Below are 24,819 nucleotides of genomic sequence, written 5' to 3' on the forward strand. Positions count from 1 at the left end.
GTACATTACGTGTGTGATGAATTTCTTACATCACAGAGCATTTGACTCTCATTCAGAACTTAATACTTTGAGGAGCAGCCAGTTAGCAAAATTTTGAACCCATGAGACCAGACGCTCATATCATTATTTAAAATTTTACTGGCACATTTATATTTGATATATTTCCAAGGTTAACACATGCAAGAAAAAGATCAATATTATATGTGAAAGCTTAGCTTTTCTTGTAGCTGGACTCTGTGTATACTAATGTAAACTGTTAACTGTTACTTAACAGTGATGTTGCTAAGGGCCCGACTACATCACACTCTGAATATCAGCTCTCATTGGCTAGCAAAAAAGCATTGCTATCTCGATTTCTATGCTTCGGAAACTAATGCGCTGTGCTTGGTGGACTGCGTGTTTATACATTTGTAAAATGCAGTGTGCATGTTGCTGCATGTCAAAGATCTTCCCAAATTTTTTTTTTTTTTTTAATACTGGGTTGTGTTTCCAAAAGTGGTGGGACGTTCTGCACCTGTGTATAAAACCTTTCCCATTCAAAGGATTGAGAAGTTTCACTGTCACTTACAATGGAAAAAGTGTATTTTTAATCAGGAAATCTGGGAAAGATCAAGGATTTTTTCCCCTTGTCCACTTATACACCTTGATATAGCAGAGATGCTGAGTTGCAAATGGGCACAACAAAAAGACTGTCAAACACAGCTTTTGCCCAAACAGGCATTAATCAGAATTAAACATCCCCTCTGCCCCCCCCCCCCCCCCCCACACACACACACACCACTCACATAAACACCCATTTATTCCACTTCTAACAAGAAATAAAAACATAATGATAAATGAATCATCAATTAAACAATTAAATATTTTATTGTCCAAGCAATAGCATCGACAATACTATTATTTTCTACTCTGCTGATTCAGATGAAGTATCCAGTAGGATGAGAAAGAGAATTTATTTCCTCAATTATAATCAGATCCAACTCTCTCTCTCTCTCTCTCTCTCTCTCTCTCTCTCTCTCTGTGTAATTCTGATGGCTTCTTTGCTGAAAGCTTTGTTTTAATCTGTTGTGCCTATCTGCGACTCAGCATCTCTGCTATAAGGTGAGTAGCACCTGTCCTTTCTGTAATGTTGTAATTAGTCACAAAATACTTTGTCAAAATTTTATGAAAACCCAGTGGAAATGTTTTTGAAGCCCCTACCATCTATTGTCCACTGTGAAATCTGGAAGCCCACGAGTGGGCCGTAGGGACCATGTTGACTTCCACTGAACTAAACAGTATACAAGAAACAGCCATTAAATATTGCAGAACAACAATTTCCAGTCTTTAATGTATTTAGAGCACCTGTATGAGGTCAACTTTTAAAACAGTGTAAAGTAGTTAATGGTAAATGGATTAGTTACAGTTTCTGGAGATTTTCCAAAATAAACTCCTGCAGATGAAATCAGAACTTCAAATGTTAATCATTTCTTCAGCCTCAAGTGAAGAAGGTATAACTGAGAACAAATATCGATGAAGGAGAAGAGACATATTTTGTCGAAAATCTCTGATGGTGTAATTGGTGAAATTGAAATGACAAATGATTTACGTAACTCTGTCAACAATCTACATGAAATAGTAGATAATATTTACCCAAATATTGTTCAAAGTTACATAAATATATGTTGGTTATTTTAAAGAGCCATTTTAGCAGTAAGAAATGTAGTAGAATTTAAAATTCTAAACAACATTCCAGGCAAGGAAAGAATACATTAATCAATACATTTAATGGTTAAATGCATGAGTTAATTTTCCCATCAATTCAATGCAATTGCCAGGGATGACTTCATATGGTTTAGATTAAAAATGGAATCACCAGTTCTTTTGTGGTGAAATTTAAGATTCACAAAGATTATCTGGTGAAACAAGAATGGGTGCGACAGTTATCCAACAAAATAAACGAAGCAAGCAAAAAATAATACAATGTGCAATTGCCAGTAAGATTAGCATTTTGTATCACACTAAATAAGGCACAAGGCCAAACATGAAGGTATTGTGGTATTAATTTAAAAGAAATGTGCTTTTTCTTATGGTCAGTTGTAAGGAGCTTGCTCGGGTGCAGGAAACAAAACACACATACCAAATAATATAACAAATGTAGTTCATAAGCAAGTAATGTAAAAGAATAAGTGTAAAACAAAGTGAAGACAAAGCAGAGTTTTCTTTCACTAAATCAAACAAATACAATGGTATTGTGAAACACTTTAAATACCTAGTATTGAGGATAGAAACACTCTACAAGCAACAGAGAAGTCAAAACCAGAATAGCAATGGTGTGAGAGGCATTATATACACACTACAACAGAAGTTTGGAATATCATACAGTTTACTACAATGGCTTCTTATGGTACACCCACTGAGGTTTGTAAAGTACCTTATTAAAAAAATAAACACATTAACTTCTGTAAACAACAATTATCATTAGTTTTAAAAAAAATCATTACAAAACAAAACAGTCTGTCTCCTGCGTGTACATTTTGAAAGCAAGAACACTTAAAATCTCAATCTCTCTCTCTCTCTCTCTCTCTCTCTCTCTGATGATGATGATCTGTTTTTAGTAGTGAGTATGTCCTCCCCACACACAGATGGTATCTTCCACTCTGCAAGGGATGCTCAGGATGAGACAATCAAGTTTGTCCCACACCTCAGTTGGGTCCCAAAGATTGTCAGGTGGGTTCGGATGCTGTGCAATGGTCACCTTCCACAGGTCCTGTGCATACTCAATTGAATTCGTCTGGGGACTGTACTGGTCAGTTCATTTGACTGATGCTGCAACATTGAAGATACCGAGACACTGCTACAGTACAGTGCAGTCTTGCATTGTCATTGACTAGGATGAAATTGTCACCAACTTCATGTCTGTAGGGGCTTACAATCGTTTGTACGACCTCTTTTAGGTATCTATGACCTGTCAAATTGCCATAGATTGGCTCCCAGACCATTACTCTTCCAACTGCAAATGTATGGACTTCCTGATGGATAGAGTTTCTGGTGCCGTCTAGCGCGTCTCCAAACCCTAACACATCTAGTGTCTGGTCACAAACCAATCCTGGTCTCATCAGCAAACATAACATTACTCCATTCTGGAATGGTCCAATGCTGATATGTAAGAGACAAGGTCCTTCGATTGTTTCAGTCCTGTTGGTTCAGTGCAAAACTTCTCATTGGTCTTCTGTAATGAAGACTACTCTGGTGCAATCTTTTACTCACTGTTTGGTCTCAAATACGAATCCCTGTTGCTCAGGAGAAGTCATTTCCAATATTTCTGACAGTTGATGTTTGGTGTCTTGCGAGGTGACAGTTGGAGGAAATGATCCCGCTTTGCTATTGTCATACGAGGACAATCACTGTGTGGTCTGTCATTTATATTTCCTCCCTCCCTGTACTTTCTCCACACCTTAGACACACCACTTGAGCGATGTGTAACCGATCGGCAACATCTTGCTGTGTATAACCTGCTGAAAGTAAAGCCACTATCCTGACTCTATCAAAGTGTTGTATGCCTCTATGTGGCATGTTAGTGTGGTGCTGAACACAAACTGAATGAAGCTGTTCTTGATACTGGACTGCTTGTGGTGTGCTACTGCAGCAGCAGTATGCTTACCTGGCTGAGAAACAGTCACAAAGCATGCTAGTAGAAAACACTGTCCTCTTTATGGGTTCTAACTAGATAACGCATGAAGTCCCTAGGTCAATTATACCTCTAGTGTCGTAGATTAAATTCTACAATAATATTCCAAACCTCTGTTCAGCAGTGTGTGTGTGTGTGTGTGTGTGTGTGTGTGTGTGTGTGTACAAAGAATTTGAAGAAAGAGACTAATATAATGTTTTGTATGGACTGTCCTCATGTGTGGTGCTGAAATGTGGACATTGAAGAAGAAAGATTGAGCAAGGCTGGAGGCTTTCACAATGTGGACATGGTGGAGGATGGAGTAGTGAGTTAGATGGATAGAGTGAAAAATAAAGAGGAGCTGAAAAGAGAGAGAGGGTAAAACACTATTACTAATTCTAAAAAGGAAGGAAAAGAAACTGATTGGCTGTATACTAAGATGGGAGGGGCTTATAATAACAGCCATGGAGGGTTATGTGGAAAGGGGAAAGGAGGTAAGTGTGGGAGAGATTTCAGGTCCTGGGTGATGTGATGGATGACAGCAGATACAGCAGCAGTACGAAGGAAGCAGTGGATCACAGGAAATGGGAGTTGCAAAGGATCTGCTAACATATTACAAAACTTATATATTAATGTTTGTGCTTGCACAGGATAGAGTAGCTTGGAGAGCTGCATCAAACCTGTCTCTGGACTGAAGACCACAACAGCAACAACAACGATGTTTGTGAGAGAAGTTTACGACAGCTCCAAACCCACTAGCTGCCAATCACTACTATTTGTATCTGGTGGTACCTTTGGTTCCCCTGTTGTGCACTATAGCAGTTGTGGAGACACGAGTGTTCCAGGTGGCTGCATCACAGTGTGGTTGTCACCAGAATATCTTGCTTAGAGCTTTTACAAGTACTCTTGAATGTTAAAGGTTGTTTTCGTGGTTTCTAAAATACTCCAATGTATTCTACATGATTTCAGAATGTTGTTTATGAATTTCAATTTATGAATGTTTTGGGAAGTTCTCAGTTTTCAGTAAAGAAATAAATGAGACCAGAGTACTTTATTTCAAATTAGGGTATTGCTGAATACTAAAGGGGATTTAAGAGCACTCAAGAGTATGAAATACTAATTTTTCTTAAAAGAAATGCTCATTTTTATGACGGTCATGAGTGATTTTGACTGTTTGCAAAAATAGAAATTAAAATAAAGGCCAAGTGAGCCAGGTCATTTTCAGCTATTCAGAAGAATAAAATCAATCACAGGCCAGTGCAACATCCTTTGGTTAGCACAGTCATGTATTAGCAAGAAGCACATCATAACTGCTACAGAGTGGAAATCTCATTCTGGAAACATCCCCCAGGCAGTGGCTAAGCCCTGTGTCCGCCAATATCCTTTCTTCCAGGAGTGCTAGTTCTACAAGGTTTGCAGAACAGCTTCTGTGAAGTTTGGAAGGTAGAAAATGAGGTAATGACAGAATTGAAGCTGTGGGGAAGGGTAGTGAGTTGTGGATAGCTCAGATGGTAGAGCACTTGCCCGCGAAAGACAAAGGTCCAGAGTTCGAGCCTCGGTCCGGCACACAGTTTTAATCTGTCAGGAAGTTTCATATCAGCACACACTCCATTGCAGAGTGAAAATCTCATTCATCACAACTATTAATAACTGTAGGACTTAGCAAATGAGGATTTTGTACTTGCAACATAAACTACTTGACCATTAGAGAATTAATTGTGTTGTTATTAGGAATTGTGCTGGCATCTGCTGGACACATCTGTGGATATAGCTAAAAATTAAACAGGGTTGCTACTACATTATAGGCTCAACAACTTGTTAAATCATGTTAACTAAAATGAATAAGACAAGAACTGACTAATATTGGTATGAAGTATCCTCTATTTGCAGAGCACTTGGTAGTTGCTTATTGTAATACTGTAAACCAAGTAAAAGTGGATACACATTTAATGGCCTGGTGGCAAAACTGATGCAGCACAGCATGTTGGATATGGAACAGTCTATGTGGTATTTGTGAGGTGTAGTTCTTGTTGGTCGTACTGTATACAGCGTGCTACATTTTTTGCAGTTAGTACCAGTCATCAGCCATTAGACATTTCTGACATCAAACTCTTGGTTTTGAAAGTGCTTTTTAGTTTATCAAAAGTATTCAGGGCCATTTGAACCTTGTTTATTACTTTTACTGATCACTGTTTTCAACAGTTGTAAATACAAAACTGGAAATGGTGCTATGTCTTCACTGTTAATTTGTACTACTTTCTTTTCATTAATAAAGTTGTACATTATCAGTCTTTTGGCACAGATTTTTCAGGTCTGCTTTCAGGCTTGTTAAAGTTTGGCTGTATTACAGCAAAACAGTATATTGCCATCTGCTAGTGGTTCCATAGTGTACCATTAATATACAGGGTGTATAAAAAAGAATCATCCTATTTAAAAATATCATAACTATTAAGTTATTTGAGATATGTGTGTGAACAATGTACTGTTGGAATGAGCAAACTCTTGAGTTTTACATGGTTCCTGCTAGGTAGCAGCAGTGTGCACCCAATCCAGTTTTAGTAAAAAAGATGTCGGGGCAACAGAAAGCATTTTGTGTACTATGTTTTGCGCAGTACATGTCAGTAATAAATGTTCAGTGTGACTTTCATACTAGGTATGGTGGGGATCCTCCTACAGCTCAGAGCATTAGACAATGGCATGAACAAATCCGAGGAACAGGTAGTTTGTGTAAAGGCAAGTCACTGGACCATCCCCGAGTGTCTGACACAGATGTTGAATGCATTCGCCATACTTTCACAAGGAGTTCACATAAATCCATTTGCCATGCAGCTCAACATGCCCCCAAATGTCCATCTGGTGTGTGTTGCGTCAATGTTTACTCATGAAACCATACAAAATTCAGCTACTGCAAGCTCTTCGAAGTTGACGAACAACAACAGGTGCAGTTCTGTAATTTCATTCTTCAGTACAACCTATCCTTGGTTCTCGCCACCCTCCTGGCCTTCATTTATGTTAATTTCTTCTGTCCCAGCATGTCTTCACTGTAACTACTATTTGCTTCACTCTGTTTTCATTTTCTACATCTTTCAATGTCTTTCCCATCTATTTTTCACTGGTCCCCTCCCACCTCTGTTACATACAACGCATTCAGTTTTTCACTCTTATTAACTCACGCACAATGTTTTAGCAGTAATCTCTGTCTTGCTCATTACCTGTCTTCCAGCTTTAAGCTCTCAGGTTTTTGCATCTTGTCCAATACAGTCCCCAACAATCAGTCTTTCCTTCTCATTCCGTGTGGTAGGTCTCTCCTGACCTGCAGTTCTGGGTGACTTTCCCGAAATCTACCCCTTTTCCTAGACCTCTCCAGTCCCTTTCCTTCATCCTTCTCCCTTCACCTTCAACCCTTCTACATCAAGAAGGATCCAATGGCTCTGAAATTACAACAGTCTTTTGAGTTCTGCCAAAACTTGGTGAGTAGATTTTTGTCTATCAAATTAAATAATTTTGTCAATATCCAATCAGAATTACTTCTTTGTACCTTTCATCATTTCTACAGTTGAAGGAGTGGAATCATCACCCATAATAAACTCGATATCTATTTATATTTCTCTGTACATTATTTGAGCCATTTTAAAAACTTCACAGTATTTTATTAATATTGCATGCCTTGTGTTAAGAGAAATGCCAGTACTTTGCAAATTTAGATAATGGCAGTTTTTTGTACCTGGTTTCGCATGATTTTATCAGATCATATTAAAGATCAAGGATGGTATTGTACAATGTTTGCAATAATCAATCAAATGAGAAATAATATATTTATTATGTGTGTTCACAAGATACACAGATGCCAAAGATTAAGTTATATAGCAGTCGTGACATTAAATTACCTACTATCAGACTATGAGAAATAAAAGTTTACATCTAACAATGGAAGATCGTTAACATCCTATGAACACTGGATCCAGGAAGGAAATCAGATCCATACTAGTGTAGTTCCGAAGAGTTTATTACAACAACAAAAACCCTGATAAGCTAAATGGCTGGTTATCTGAACCACACTCATCCCACTTAAAAGTTCTCTCTCTTAATTACTGCTACAACTCGTGGACAAACAAAGAAAGGGATAAAATCACAATGACTAAAGTGCGATTCAGTATAACATTATAAGGAGCCTACTGCAGGAAAGTATTAACTAAACGAACTAGTTTCTTAGAGCCTGCCAGAAGTTTAAATAAAAACTGAGACAATTTTCATTTTCTTATGATCTGGGAAGCTCAATTCATTCTTGAGTGAATCTAGTCAAATATCCTCAAGTTACACAGCAGTAGTACAGAGATATTGAAACTAGATTTTAAACATTTCCAGGGCGAGATGTGGGCTCTGACCATCATTTGTTGGTTATACACTACAGAGTAAAACTGAAAAAATTACAAAAAGAGGGAATTCAAGATGGGACCTGGATAAGTTGAAAGAACCAGATGTTGTGGAAAGTTTCAGAGGGAGGGGGGAAAGGAATACAACAGATGATGAATGGGTAGCTTTGAGAAATGAAATACTGAAGGCACAGAGGACCACAGGTAAAAGGACAAGGCGTAGTAGGAATCCTTGGATAATACAGGACATATTGGATTTAACTGATAAAAAGAGAAAATATAAAAATGAAAAATTAACAGAAGATGCAGAGAGGCTAAACAGTGAAGGCTAGAGAACAAAAGTGCACAACTAGTGGAAAGACAGATGCTGCCTATCAAGAAATTAAAGAAATTTTATGAGAGAAAAGAAGCAGCTGTATGAATATCAAGTTCGATGCAAGTCAGTACTAAGCAAATAAGGGGAAGGTGGAAGGAATATACATACTGTCTATATAAGAGAAAAACTTGAGGACAAGGTCAGAGAAAGAGAAGAGGAACTAGCTGAAGATGAGATCAGAGATGTGATACTGTGAAAAGAATTCGACAGGGCACTGAAAGATGGACCCTGGAGTGAGGGCATCCCCTCAGAATTACTGAGATCCATGACAAAATGATTTCATCTGGTGTGCAAGATTCATGAGACAGGGGAAATACCCTCAGTCTTTAGGAAGAATGTATTAATTTCAAAGAAGGCAGGTGCTCACAGCTGTACCATCAGATTAATAAGTCATGGATGCAAAATATTGACAATTATTTACAGAAGAAGGAAAAAGTGGTATTAGTCAACCATAATATTATTGCACCTGGGAGTGGGGGCACTTCAGTCGGCTTGGTGAGAGTTTTTATCGTACTATTTCACGAGGAGATGCTGAACCATATGATGGTATACGAACAACTGTCAGTCATTCAAAATGCGATGTGTTTCCCTTAGTCATCACTGTACTTGTTTACAGTAAATTTGCCGTGTGCTTCTGACAATGGCCACAGGAGGCTAACTACAGTAACATCAAGGCCAGGTAATGGAAGCAGATCTTGAGGAATGTAGGAACATGTGAGGCAGTACTGAGTCTATGTCTCATCTTGGAAGACAGGCAAACCTGCACTTGTAGCTTTAGAGGAAGCTTTTGACAATGTTGACTGACCTACACTCAATTTTTTCAAAGCTGCAGGTGTAAAATAAAGGAAGTGATGGTTATTTACAACTTGTGTAGGAACCAGATTAGTCACAGGGTATAGAAGGGGAGCAGTAGTTGAGAAAGGTATGAGACAGTGTTGTAGCCTACCCTCAAAGTTTTTCAACTTGTACAGTGAGCAAGCAGTACAGATAATCAGGGAAAATTTTGGAAATGGAATGACAGGTTAGGGAGAAGAGATAAAAAATTCGAGGTTTGCTGATGACACTGTAATTCTGTCAGGGGCAGCACAGGACTTGAAAGAGCAGTGGAACATAATGGATAGTGTCATGAAAAGAGGGCATTAACACAAGTAATGCAATGTAGTTAAATTTAATAAGGTAATGTTGAGGGAATTACATTAGGAAATGAGATACTAAAACCAGTAGAAGAGTTTAGCTACTTGGGTAGTAAATTAAGTGATGGTCAAAGTACAGAAAATATAGGATGCAAATCGACGACAGCATGAAAAGCATTTATCAAAAATAGGGATTTGTGTACATCTAATATAAATACAAGTGTTAGGAAATATTTTCTGAAGTGTAGACTTGTAGAGCAGTAAAACATCGACGATAAGCAGGTCACACAAAGAGAATAAATACTTGGTGCTATAGAAGAATGCTGAAGATCAGATGGGTACGTTAAATAAACTAAAGAGGAGATACTGAATCAAACTGGAAAGAAAAGAAATATATAGCACAACTTGACTAAAAGAAGGGATTGATTCATAGGACAAATTCTGAAACATCAAAGAATAGCGAGTTTGGTAACATAGGGAAGTGCTGGGGAGGTAAAAATTGCAGATAGAGATATAGGCAGGATCACAGTGGATGTAGGTTGCAGAAGTTACTCAGAAATGAAAAGCCTTGCACAGGAAGACTAACATGGAGAGCTGCAGCAAACCAGTCTTTGGACTGAAGATCACAACAACATCCTCATATTCAGTCATTATACAGTTAATGCCGACCAGGGTCTAAAGTAGTTAGTCATACCTACAGAACACAGAGGGAAAACAGGTTATTCAATTGTAGTACTCAGTAACACAATTTTATTCTCCAGCGGTGAATGATGACAGCTCTGTAGGTTTCCTAGGCCATGCAGGAAAACATGTTTTCTGTACAATGTTCCATGCTGCTCTGTAATGTTCTGCCATTCCTTTGATTTGTGCGTAAGTCATGTTGGAAATGTCAACACCATTTATAACATGCGTGCAATGCATAAACTGGCATAACAGTTCTTTCTTACATATCATCAAGCAGCAAGTAGAATGCAGTTTTTCTGATTTCTTTGTTGTACCCTTTTTAATTCCATTTACTGCAACTTCCAGAGGCCTATGTAGATAAAACAAAAAGGGAATTTTAAAAATATTTATACAATAATGAGACATCATATACTACTTTATTACTACACTTGTCTTAATAATATCTTACTAAACTAATTTAGACTTACCCCATTTGTTCCTACTTCAATTTAACTATTTGCTACTAAAGCGAATGTCCCTATGATTCAATTACAGTTGCCACTGTAAATCTCTATGATTCCACAACTGTAAGTCCAAAGAAGCAACTAGATTTATGTATGTTACAAAATTTGTGGACCCTCTTTGGATCCTGCCCTAAAAGCAATCATGTTGAAAATGAAATATATATGATGAAGCCACTTCTGGAAGTCGGGGCAAGATATGGACAGTGGAGACATTGAAACTGATATAACAAATTAATAAATGCCCCCAAAAACTACTTGCACAGAAAAAAGAAAGCACCTGTTTACAATGACACTTAGTAAGTTGTTCTCTGTTTGTTGATACTGTCACAGTAATTTAGGTCCATGCAACCATCGTCTATTTGCCTTCATGCCATAACACTATTTTTTAAAGGTCACACTAGAAGTTGACCACAGTGACCAAAAATAAACACCTAAGTATTTGCACACTTGTTGTGCTTCTACAGTGAATGGCTGCTTAAAGTTTTATTTTAATAATGTCATGTCATACGCAAAGTAAATATTACAGGAGGTACAGTCTGCAATGCACAGTCTTGTTAATATGGTGATTCATATCCTAAAAAATTTCAAAGCTGAAATATGTAATTGTTCAAATATTCTCAGTGTATGTAAAGACAGAGCAGAGGTAGAGAAGGAAGTAACTACATTAGGCTAACACAAAGAAAACAAATATTACGCATAGGTACCATACCTATATCTGAAAGGTTCATACCACAGATAATGAGTAACATACTGTCATTCTTCATCATACATACAAAGCAAGGGCTACTTTACCATCCATAGTCTAAAGGTCTTGTTTTAAATAAATTTTTCAGAAACAGTTTTGCTCATTTCTTTACCACATAGATAATTTAATTTTGATTTCATTTTCTTGTTTCCTTAAACAGGTATTAAATAATTATCTACTGGAAACTGAATTGAAATAAAAATTACTGTATTCAAATTTCTGTGAGAACAATTAGTTTACATACAACCACTAAGAATAACTCAATGTTTTATACATATCAGGTTATTCTCTCTCGAAGTAAAATTGTTACAATGTAAACCAGTGTGTGAAGTATCATCAAAATATTTGTAAGGTTTGAAAAGAAAACATGCTCTTGAGGTAGTAACTTGGAGGAACACAAAAGTTGTATATTTTACCTTCATTCCTACTGTTGGCTTCCACATTGTTAAAACTACATATACCTCTACAAAAATTATGTTAGACAACTGCCATGGAATGTTTGTTTCTAGTTTAAGCATGCACACACATGCACAAGTGCACTCACCCATGGCTATGAACAAGAGTGTGTACTTACACTAGGAGAAAGTGCTAACTAAAAAAGTCATGCTTTAGATGTGTTACACAATGTACATCAATCTGCTAGAGGTGAGTGGCTGCCTTTCTTCATTTTAAGAGTTTTCATCCTGGAATTTCCTTAATAGTAGTATTAGTAGGACGGAATGCATAACATTCAATAAATTTTCACTGTATAAATGCAGACTTATCTGTGGAAATAGACAACATGACAGCCATGCATACTAGATTTGCTGTAACTGAACAACTATTTTATATTGTTGTGGGATCAATTAGCTGCAAAAGTTGATGTAGAAAATGAAATTGAGACCAAGTCTTTGTCTGTGAGCTCTTTGGACAGACCTTTTGTGGTATCTAACTTAAATATATGTGTATTGTGGTGTCTTGTATTTATGCAAATGAAGTGGATCAATTTCATTATAGCAGTACGAGAGTATAAATGCACCTACTGACATGCATAGAATTTCCCACTTGGTAATAAACCAAGAGCCATGGTATTTAGGCATTTAGTAGCAAAATTTGCATCTGTTACATTTTTTATGCCAAGGATTGCAATCTGGTTCCCTTCAGACAACTCTATTCATTCCAAGACAAAATGTAACATTATGTACATTATTGTAGGTTGATATGGAAAGCTAACTGTGACAAGAAAGCACTGCTTCTTTGTATGGGAAATGTCAGTGAGTCTTTAAACAATACGGGTGCAACCATAACATTGACTAAAAACAGGATACCCATGTTTCCAAATAACGGTTTTTCTTTTTTCAATGTTCTCACATTCATAATACATGAAAACAATTTTTTAAGATAAGGAAGACGTCATTAGAATTATTAATAGAAACAGAAGTTAAATACTTGATGGATGTTCTCACCTATCAGGTACTGCACTCCACACTATGCTTTCAGCACAAGGCAATTTTCCTGGTTGACGGGCATCTGAGAAAGGCAATGTAGAATGTAGAAATATAGGTGATGACAGTCCATATGGTGGTTTTAGGCCAACTACGCCAGTTGTTCTTCCCACAACTGCTCGATGAAGTGCATCATATGAGTATGGACTGCTGCCACCTATGTTGAGTGTCTTATAGTAAACAGGTGCATGCAAAAGCAAAGACAATAAAGCACCCTGCAAACCCACTGCTGCCCACCTTGCTAATTTATCACTACAGGATAATGATAGACTGCGCTCTCCGCGACCTGGTTTCCCTCGAAGTACTCCTGTTACATGATAGTTTGCTCCAGGAAGTTTAGGATCTTGTAATTTTTCCCCTGGGAGGCACTTTGAACCTGTTCTGTAAACATCGGAGAAAGCTGGTTTTTTTGACAATGGGCTAAGATTTTCTTCGTGCTCAGATGCACGTTTCAGTCCAGAGCACTTATAGTTTTCATCAGTTGAATTTGTATGAGTGTGGGGTGACACAGAATGGAGCTCACTTGGCTCGATCACTGTAAATTTTACTTCATTTCCACAGTGGACTGCTGTTTTACACTCTTCACCTGTAATTTCTTGGAGCCTTACTGTTCTTGGCAGTTGAACTTCTGAATCAGTATTTAACTGCTTAACAAATGGTCCTTTCCCGGTTGGTAAATGGTTATGGGAGCAACTGGCTTGACTCACATCAGACTCAACTCCATCATTAGTCTGGAATATAGTTTCTGCTTCTTTGCTTACTGTATTTTTAGATAAATGTTTATTTGCATTGGCATCCTGCATCTTGGATACTTCCTTTAATGCATGTGAAAATGAAATATTAATTGGTAGGGTGCATGTGCCATCTGAATAATCATCAAATTTTGGAAATATTGAAGCATCACCACAAGGAACATGGCTGGTGAAAAAATGGAATGTAATATCATTTTTCATGATGCAGCGACCTTCATAATCAGTGCCACTAAAGAGGGCTGATTTACCCGTATGCAGCTGTTGAAAGACTTGATAATATAAGTAACGAAGAAATCCTCGTCGCGCCATCACTTCTGCATGGCAGTCATTCAGTCTTGTAGAAGACATTTTTGACTGCCCCACACATTTTGATCCAGTTCCAGCTGAAATCACTTCAAACACTGGATCTATACCCCAACCATTTACTTTGACAATTGCTGCAAGTAGAGTCCACTGTCTATCATTTGGTTTTCCATTCTTCGGAAGAGTGTCATATTTACTATAACAAAGTTCTGCAATTTTGTTGCAGAAACCTTGATCAAATGTAGCAGCCATAATTAAAGAACATGAAAAACAAATGTTTCCAGTTTGGTGTAGTGCAAAAATATTAAGCAACTATTTCAGGATCCCATGCAAACTTTTTCACAGTTTTTAAACTGTTCAATAACTCCATATCTTTTGGTAGAAGCTCAAAGTTTAGAGCTATATTAGATGCAATGCGATCTGGGTTCACAGATTTTGGAATCACAGCTGGAAAAAAAGAAGAAAAAAAATAATTAAAACTCAGTCTTTGCTGCTGGTGTTATATTTAAAGACAATGTACAAAAATTAGCAATTTTTTTTTAAATATAAACTCTGTGGACTGGTGGACTTTCATGATTACAAAACAAAAGTTAAGGAAAATATCTACATCTGACATATGTAACAAGTAAATTTCAGCATCACTGTGTGACACAGCAAGTTGGAACTATTCCATGTGTGATGACTTTTATGGCTGATTTTGCCTTTGGGCTTGTTATATTATGAACTTTGACACTGCACTTTTGTTGCTCTATTTTTTTCCAAATCAAGGGTCATCCCTCACTAATTATATAATTGATATTTTGAATAATTTATCATTATGTGAAATAATTTTCAATACTGCACCTGTACTCTTAAGTACATAATTACCACTGTAAATTCATAAAGTGATTCCTTGCTTACCAAATGTTTTGTAAACAAACAAAAAAACTGTCATTACTTATACCACATCCTAAACAGCAAAGTTTTACATAGTCATTTTTAATGACTGTATAATATCCAAAACAACTCTACGTTAATACATCAGTTTTTAAATAGTCAGATGTCACTCAAAGTTAGTCAGTCTGCACCCAGTCGTGAGCAAACTGTCAAGTATGTAATACCTATGATAGTGATATTTGCTCATGTTACATGTTTGCACAGTTCATTCGTGAAGTGCATGCACTTTTACTAATGAAAAATCAGTAACACTGATGTCTAAAAACTTCAAGTGATTTCTGTAACACAAATTAATGGATATTTTGACTGAACTGTGTGGTACTGACCTGACAGCAAGCGACAGTAATTTCAAGGATGAGGAAAACTCGTCGCAGTTTAAACAGCACAACTTTGAGGCTAATAAAATGTGTGAAAAAGTGCAATCTAAATTGTAATATCCTGTACATTTTTCTTGAGCAGACATCATCAATTATTAAGAGTTTCAGCTTCAGGACAACAAATGGATGTGCTGCTGAGGAGGTGACAGAGATTACAGATAATCAAGTTGGTGCTTTATAATTAAGCACAAACCAGGGTATGTGAACAATCTGTAAGAGGAATCATGGAAATCTATCACAAAAAAATACTGTGCATTCAAAGGAGTTTCCCCAATATAACTAAATGGTAATCAAGATAAAAGGCTTTTTTTTTTTTTTTTTTTTCAAAATATACCATATTTACTCGAATCTAAGCCGCACTTTCTTCCGGTTTTTGTAATCCAAACATCCGCCTGCGGCTTAGAATCGAGTGCAAAATAAGTGGAAGTTCTGAAAAATGTTGGTAGGTACCGCCACAACTAACTTCTGCTGTTGAATAAATGCAGCGCTAAACAGGCATGCTTTGCAGGCACAAAGATAAATACTGGCGCCAAAACCTCTGCGTCAATAAATAAATTAAAAGGAAAGGTGGGAAGACGAGCTTTTTTCTCCGCCCCGAGTTTCGACCACTGCATTTTCATACTTCATCCAATGAAGTAAATACAAATTCTATATTGTTCGTCTTCGAATGTAGCAGCATTTCAGTGTACTACGAAAATCCGACTGGCAAGACGATTTGGGATGTTTGATGTTTGTCAATATGGCCAACTCTACATTCTGAATTTTTTCCTACCTGTGAGAAGAGATGGTTGCTAATAGGAACTTTTATGAATTGTGAATCACATGCAGTATTCTCTTCACCATAAGAATAATACAACTATAAACATATATAAACATTTTGCCATGTATTCTTTTGTGTTTGCTGCTGTCTCATTTAAATCCTGTCTGCCTAATAAACTACGAAACTAGAATGCCACAACAGTGAACGTAGAAGAATATACATATCATGTCATGTTTATATTTGTATTATTCTTATGCCTAATAGTGATACAGTCACAAATGAAGCACGGCAATTGACTAGATTTTTGAATCTAAGATGACTCTAATTTCTGTGCAGAATGTAATGTACTAAAGAGGCGTCTGCAAAGATTTTCAAACGGAGAAAAATTTTCGCTAAACTCTCGTTCAGAACATCATCTATCATACGCAGTCTATTATTTGGTTCTTGTTGATCATGATCAAAGAAAGCAGCAGTGTAAGTAACAACAAATAGCAGTCTCTTGCCATTGTTTTGCTAATGAGACGATTCCTCTCTCTCTTTTTTTTTTTTTAATTGTAAGCAGCGGTAGCATGCACAAAAGCATGCCATGCCGTGAGCGGCGACTGGCTGTAAACACTCATTATCAGAATGTGACAAACAGTGCATGACACAGTACAGTAATGCATTTTCAGCTTAGAGTGACTTCAACACGTATAACAAAGAGAACGGCACTTATCAGATCAAAGTAAAATAAACAATCAATTCAAACCAGATGAAGCACGTGAAAAAGGAAGGGTACCCGCACAAATACAGACGGAGCGCCTGACGCATAGCAATGGCTACCTGGTAAAGCTTAACTGCTAAACTTACGACTCGAACCAAACTACTGTAATTGTATCATCATTCATTTGACCTAAATTGTGTCTCATATTACAATGGACCAACTTTGTTTCGATTTGGAGGTGGGGCCTAAAACTTTTCTCTCACCTTGAATTTCAAGTCTCAAATTTCAGGTGCGGCTTAGATTCAGGAAATTTTTTTTTCCTTGATTTCGAGTCTCATTTTGCAGGTGAGGCTTAGATTCGAGTGTGGCTTAGATTCGAGTAAATATGGTATGAAACAATTCAAAACTTCCTCATCTGTCAACACGGTGATTTTCTCCAACATTGGCATATAACATTAAAATTATTTTTGTGAAAAAAAAAAAAAAAAAACATTATCTTTGAAAGGCTGTATAGTTATCCTTTATTGTTGCGCAATTGACCAATTTTTACTCTTAAGTCATTTTCCAGCACTTTCATAAGCAGTACGCTACATGCCCTAAGTGTTGTGGCGGCATACAATTGAAAAAACCATTACATACGTACATCCATATGTGGAACACGAGAAATAAAACATCTCCATTGCAAAACATTGCGCTTGAAGCAAATGTCATTTGTAAACTACAAGACCCCAATTCTAAGAGGTTATTCTTTCTTCATAACCCTAAGAGGGGTGTAAACTAGCTCGCGTCCGTGGTGAAATACTACATGTGCACCCCGGGAAGTGCTAAATAAGCTAAAACGAAATGGCAGTCAGACCAAATATTGGATTTCCTGGCTAAAAACGTGCAAATCAAAATCAAAAGTCCCTAAGAAATGGAATATTTCAGGACTCTGTGTGTTCAAGTATGCCATTTAAACAGAGAAAGCATTAGCCGAGCTAAAAGCAAGTACCTATCTAAATGCCATGTAGATAATAATATTGATGTATCTGTAATCCGGGAAACACACACTCCAACCAAGGAAGACTCACATAAAAGAGGTAGGAATTTCCGCAGGGCTGACTGATGGAGTTTTCCTGATGATCTATATCAATATATCTGTTCTATTCCACCAGAACCTAAAAACTAGCCCTCTGTTTCTCAGGGCTGTTCCAACTGCTGCTAAGAAGTTTATCCCTTGTGAACGGGGAGAGGAATATACAGGATGTTACAAAAACGTACGGCCAAACTTTCAGGAAACATTCCTCAGACACAAAGAAAGAAAATATGTTATGTGGACATGTGGCCGGAAACGCTTACTTTCCATGTTAGAGCTCATTTTATTACTTCTTTTCAAATCACATTAATCATGGAATGGAAACACACAGCAACAGAATGTACCAGCGTGACTTCAAACACTTTGTAACAGGAAATGCTCAAAATGTCCTCCATTAGCGAGGATACATGCATCCACCCTCCGTCACATGGAATCCCTGATGCGCTGATGCAGCCCTGGAGAATGGCGTATTGTATCACAGCCATCCCCAATACGAGCACGAAGAGTCTCTACATTTGGTACCGAGGTCGCGTAGACAAGAGCTTTGAAATGCCCCCATAAATGAAAGTCAAGAGGGTTGAGATCAGGAGAGTGTGGAGGCCATAGAATTGGTCCATCTCTGCAAATCCATCGCAGTCACCGAATCTGTTGTTGAGAAGCGTACGAACACTTCGACTGAAATGTGCAGGAGCTCCATCGTGCATGAACCACATGTTGTGTCGTACTTGTAATGGCACATGTTCTAGCAGCACAGGTAGAGAATCCCATATGAAATCATGATAACGTGCTCCATTGAGCGTAGGTGGAAGAACATGGGGGCCAATCAAGACATCACCAACAATGCCTGCCCAAACGTTCACAGAAAATCTGTGTTGATGACGTGATTGCACAATTGCGTGCGGATTCTCGTCAGCCCACGCAGGCTGATTGTGAAGATTTACAATTTGATCACATTGGAATGAAGCCTCATCCGTAAAGAGAACATTTGCACTGAACTGAGGATTGACACATTGTTGGATGAACCATTCGCAGAAGTGTACCTGTGGAGGTCAATTAGCTGCTGATAGTGCCTGCACTTGCTGTACATGGTACGGAAACAACTGGTTCTCCTGTAGCACTCTCCATACAGTGACGTGGTCAACGTTACCATGTACAGCAGCAACTTCTCTGACGCTGACATTAGGGTTATCGTCAACTGCACGAAGAATTGCCTCGTCCATTGTAGGTGTCCTCGTCATTCTAGGTCTTCCCCAGTCGCGAGTCATAGGCTGGAATGTTCCGTGCTCCCTAAGACGCCGATCAATTGCTTCGAACGTCTTCCTGTGGGGACACCTTCATTCTGGAAATCTGTCTCGATACAAACGTACCGCGCCATGGCTATTGCCCTGTGCTAATCCATACATCAAATGGGCATCTGCCAACTCCGCATTTGTAAACATTGCACTGACTGCAAAACCACGTTCGTGATGAACACTAACCTGTTGATACTACGTACTGATGTGCTTGATGCTAGTACTGTAGAGCAATGAGTCGCATGTCAACACAAGCACCGAAGTCAACATTACCTTCCTTCAATTGGGCCAACTGGCGGTGAATCGAGGAAGTACAGTACATACTGACGAAACTAAAATGAGCTCTAACATGGAAATTAAGATTTTCCGTACACATGTCCACATAACATCTTTTCTTTATTTGTGTGTGAGAAATGTTTCCTGAAATTTTGACTGTACCTTTTGGAACACCCTGTATACCAGGGTGGAATGAACATGCGAACAATTTTACAAACAATATAGTGAAACTGGCGACAGCAATACTGCAAACAGCCTCCTCCAAAGGCTTGACGCTGCTAGAAGAGTACAATGGTGTGAGACGGTAGGAAACATAAGCTTTAAACATTCAAGTAGAAAGGCAAGGAGCCTTCTGCATAAGCTTGGTGTAGCCTGCAATAAACTGGTCAGAAGTTGAATTTCAGATAACCAAATCAGTAGCCATATATAGTTGAAGCACCTACATCATCCAGTGAAACAACATACTTCCAAAATAAAATGAGAACTCACCTCTCTAAAAGCTCAGTGCCCAAACAAATCTGATTTCTCTTCACCATTTACACTGACTGAATTGGATGAGGCCTTGAAACAAACTAAACATGGTAAAGCACCTGGTCCTGATTAATATACACATGGAATTTCTGATAAGCATGGGTAATGGTGGTAAAAAAAGGCTAGTCTGCTTCTTCTCCAACAGCCTAGATAATGGATCACTGCCTAATGGGATAAAGAGAACAAAAACAGCGGCAATTTTGAAACCAGGTAAACCAGCTGACCGCCCTCAAAGTTTCAGACCAATTTCCCTTTTGAGCTGTACTTGTAAACTCTTGGAGAGGGTCATTTATAATAGAATTAAAGGCTTCATTCTGGAACATATCCCAGCTGATCAAGTAGGTTTCAGGCCACAGAGAAGTTGCTGCAACCAGGTACTGGCCCTAACAGCTTCCACAGAGGCTGGTTTCCAAGAAAATGTGAAGATGTGTTGCATTCATAGACCTAACCATGGCATATGACACAGCCTGGAGAGAAGGGATGATATACAAGTTATTAAACATGACTGGCTGCCAAAAAACTGTAACTCTCATCACCACCATGATAAACAATAGATATTTCCGCATTTACATGGGAGAAAAAAATGAGCAAGTAGAGGAAATTAAGCAGTGGTCTACCACAGCCCCCCTATTACTCAACCTATATATCTCCAAGCTTCTCTATACCAGGTTAACAAAATTCTGCTACACTGATGATATCACTTTTGTTTGTAAAACAAACTCTGTACAAGTAAAACTGAAGTACTTACATTCCATCTGAACAACAAACAAGCCACTGTAGAGCTCAGAGTGAAACTTCATAGAAACTCTCTTTGCCATAACAAGTACTCTAAGTACCTTGTTGTCACCCTTGACCACAACCTTTCACACAGAAAATATCTTGAAAATACCACTGCCAAGATAAAAACTCATATCAATATTATTCAACAATTGTGTGGAATGACATGGGGAGCTTCAGCAGATACCTTGCGCACATCATCAACTGTGCCTGGTCTTCTCAACAGCCAAGTACTGTGCCCCAGTACAGCTAAACAGCTGCCATGCCAACTTGATTGATATCCAGTTGAACCATACTATGCGGTTAATAACACCCATTTATTGGTTTCCTCTGCTAATCAACATCTATCCACCCACAATCCATAGAAGTGAGGCCTTGCTTACAGAATACTGCAAGCTGCAGGAGCACCTGGAGTCACCCATACAGGAAGACATACCAAGTCTACTACAAAATAGACTGTTCAAGAAACCCACTATTGCTGCAACCAGAACATCTAGATGTCAGTAATATCGAGGCGAGAGACCTGTGAGATCAGAACCATCAACTTACTGAAAATCATGAAGACTGTGAGTGATTCTAAAAGAATAACTGTTATACTGCTGGCACAGACTTGGCAGGAAACTATGGGTCAAACTGAACAACGCTCACACTGGGCATGACAATGTGCAGATTCTCTTTACAATGGGGTGTTACAGAGTCTCCAGTTTGTGACTGGGGTTCTAAACCAGACAGCGCATTAGAGATGAATGCCCCTTGAGTTCCTATCAGGGTAGTTGGTACAACCTCATAAAAGCTGATGATACAACTCGGATTAGGAACTTAGATACTGACATTTAGTTAGTTTTATATATAGTTTTGTATTTTGTATTCTTGTTATATACATACACTAATGTTATATACCTGTATTTTTAAACTGAATGTGAGTCATACAAATAAATAAATATCCCTAAGTCATTCCATGAATTGATGATTGCAGTATGAACAACAGTATGATACTACATGCAGGTGCGTGGGGTACCTAATGTGTTCTGTATTGTATGGTATGCTTATCACACCATGAAGACCTGCTGCCTGTTGACAATGCCAAAGTTCTCTTTCTGCTATGGTTATTCTTCTTCTTTTTAAGATGTAGCCACTTACCACAATGGCTTCAGATATTTTAAAATGCCTCTCCTGGAGCCACACCATAAGGGTTTTCCCTGTTTTAAAAGTTTCAGGCTCTCCAAAAATATTCATGACCTACTAGTGTTCCATTATTGCATGCTTTTCCAGTTCCAGTGTGGATCCAAAGGCACAGGTGGGTAAGGGTGGGCAAACAGCTACTTCTGGATGGGCAGTCTGGAGACACTAGCTCAAGCATGAAAGAAAAGTGTGGGGTTTGGTCGGACAGAGGTGGTCAGTTCGCTAGCAACCGGAACACACACTGGTTGCGCTGGGCAGTGGAGGGTGTTGATTTGGAAGGACAGTAGATTTTCTGCTTTAGGAGTAGCTACATGAAGGCCTTTATGAGGAGAAGGACTTTTCTGATGACAAGATAGAAGAAGAAACAGGAGTCGAAAGGACAGGGATCCAATATTAAAATCAGAATTTAAAAGAGCTTTGGGCAACCAAAGATCAAGTAAGGCAGAAGGGAAAGACAACATTTCATCAGAATCTCTAATATCATTGGGGAAAGTGGCAACAAAACAGCTGTCCATGTTGCTTAGCAGAATGTATGAGACTCGCAATATAGCATCAGACCTTCGGAAAAACACCATCCACACAATTCTGTAGATAGCAAGAGCTGACAAGCGTGAGAATTATCGCACATTCAGCTTAACAACTCGTGCTTCCAAGTTGTGGACAACGATAATGCACAAAAAGGAAGGTAAAGACACCAGATAGGCAGTTCTCACATTGTGGCTGATAATGGAAGCAAGACTGCAGAAAAATCAAGAAATGTTCATATGATTTGTTGACCTGGAAAAAGAATTCAACAGTGTAAAATGGTGCAAGATGTTTGAAAGTCTGAGAAAAATAGGGGTAAGTTATAGAGAAAGACAGGTAATATACAATGTGTACAAGAATCAATAGGGAACAGTAGGAAGGATGACCAAGAACGAAGTACTCAGATTGAAAAGAATGTAAGGCAGGGATGTAGTCTTTCACTCCTACAGTTCAATCCACACACTAAGGAAGCAATGAAAGAGAAATGGAATGGATCAAGAGTGGGATTAAAAATCATGGTGAATGGATATCAATGATAAAATTTTCTGACGACATTATAATAACTGAATTGTGTCAACAGCAAGTGAATTTAGTAGCCCTCATGGGTGTTCCTGGTTGGTTGGTTGGTTGGTTGGGTTGGGGAAGGAGACCAGACAGCGTGGTCATCGGTCTCATCGGAATAGGGAAGGATGGGGAAGGAAGTCGGCCGTGCCCTTTCAGAGGAACCATCCCGGCATTTGCCTGGAGTGATTTAGGGAAATCACGGAAAACCTAAATCAGGATGGCCGGACGCGGGATTGAACCGTCGTCCTTCCGAATGCGAGTCCAGTGTCTAACCACTGCGCCACCTCGCTCGGTGGGTGTTCCTGTGACCCATCATTGATATGTAATTTTATTTAAAATTCTAAGGCAGTGTCAGCAGTAACTTGTGTGTGCTTTGGGTGATTTAAATGTATCAAATTATTGCACCATCCAGGCAGCATTTTGTCATAAAAAGCATATGCTTTAAACTGCCTGAGTTGGTACACACTTGAAGATATGCTATTTGGCAAAAGGGGCCATATAACAACTGATTAATCATTGCTAAATTTATTCATGCAATTTAGCAATGTGAAAGTTGTAAGCCCAGTTCTTTATCTTAAATGATTTGCAATTGTTTTTAAGGTACTTGTATAAGTTGTAACATTATTGTTTTCCTGTATTAGAGCTCTAAAACTTAACTGTTTTTATTCCATCTGTTTCAAAATTACCAGGACGACCTGTTGGGAGCGTTGTTAAATGTTAAAATCAACTTATGTGGCAAAGCCTTGTTGTTCATCAACTACTGTCTGAGGATTTTGATATAAACCAAGCATTGCCACTTAACCTGTCAGTGTGACCTTATATATATGTAGTATGAGTGTTTGACTTAAAAGATCAAATATGTTCAGGTTTCCAGTGTGTGCCTTGTGTAAATTGTTTCATCATCAAATACATTTATCAGGTCTTCTGGTGAGTCTGCGCTCACTTTTTAACCACATCCAGATCCCTGAATCCTACACCTGTAAGGGAGGACAGAGACTGAAGTTTATACAACAAATAATTGCAGGTTATGAGTGTAATTAACACAAAAGAGGAAAGTGTGGAGGGCCATTTCAAATCGTTACAAGACAGCTTTCCACTCCTGCTCCTCTTTAAAAAAAATCTAGATTTAAGTGTTTTCAGTACTTGTCATTATCTGATGGCCAACAGCAGTCTTCAATACATGCTGGGATTGCCTGGTTGCTAACACTGATGTTCGGTACAGGCAGCTTCACTGCAGGAGTGAATAACTCCACACAAGTATGTGGCCGAGTGACCTTAAATGCCTGATTTGCCTCAGAGTATGAGTAGTTGGATAATATTGATTTACAGAGTCTTTTTCTCTTCAGTGAAGGCTTAGCAGTCTCAGTTTCAAAAGGATGCTTGTCAAAGCATTTGGCAGAAGTAGGTGGAGCAGCACATCGAATGGTCATTGGAACTGCACAGGTCAGCAGGCCTCTGCACACTCCATGGTGGTGTACCTGAAGAACTGACACTTGATGCAAAACATTAGATTTGATGGGTAAGCCCTAATTTTGTAGTGGAAGAAATCTGCTGCTATGTTCTCAAGTAGCTTTGGAACATTGACTTTAAGAGCAAATATGGCACTCTCTTTGAGTTAGCCTATTTGTCTCTTCATAGCTTCCTAACTACATGCACACCACTTTGATAGTTAATGTTGAGCTCTTTGGTGGCCAGGCACATTAATGTCTGCATGGGATAATTATTTACTTTAATTATGAACAGTGTGCAGCTCAGTATCACAAGGATTGGAAAGTCATATAATGGTGCCCGTTTCAGTTTTCAAAATTTATATCTGTTG

General features: G+C 38.4%; 2 protein-coding genes across 2 annotated transcripts in view; both read right to left on the bottom strand.

Moving 5' to 3' along the window:
* Nucleotides 1-7,450: 7,450 nt before the first annotated feature.
* On the bottom strand, nt 7,451-14,254 carry LOC124788000 (tRNA-specific adenosine deaminase 1). The gene is made up of 2 exons (XM_047255042.1): nt 12,909-14,254; nt 7,451-10,564 (listed from the first exon to the last, which is right to left on the bottom strand). The coding sequence occupies exons 1-2, from the start codon at nt 14,252-14,254 to the stop codon at nt 10,282-10,284; spliced, it is 1,629 nt and encodes a 542-aa protein (XP_047110998.1). The 3' UTR covers nt 7,451-10,281.
* Nucleotides 14,255-14,306: 52 nt separating this feature from the next.
* LOC124788001 (uncharacterized oxidoreductase MSMEG_2408/MSMEI_2347-like) overlaps nt 14,307-24,819 on the bottom strand; it is a 38,096-nt gene continuing 27,583 nt past the window's right edge. The window contains exon 6 of the mRNA XM_047255043.1: nt 14,307-14,449. Within this exon, the coding sequence (XP_047110999.1) occupies nt 14,307-14,449 (143 nt within the window). The remainder of the gene's footprint in view (nt 14,450-24,819) is intronic.

The sequence above is a fragment of the Schistocerca piceifrons genome, chromosome 3 (genome assembly GCF_021461385.2).
Source record: "Schistocerca piceifrons isolate TAMUIC-IGC-003096 chromosome 3, iqSchPice1.1, whole genome shotgun sequence".
Taxonomy (NCBI): Eukaryota; Metazoa; Arthropoda; class Insecta; order Orthoptera; family Acrididae; genus Schistocerca; species Schistocerca piceifrons.

Coding starts and splice junctions, on each gene's coding strand:
- LOC124788000 (XM_047255042.1), bottom strand. CDS start 14,254: ATGGCTGCTACATTTGATCAAGGTTTCTGCAACAAAATTGCAGAACTT. Junction 10,565..12,908: donor TGGAGTGCAGTACCTGATAG/GTGAGAACATCC, acceptor TTATCTACATAG/GCCTCTGGAAGTTGCAGTAA.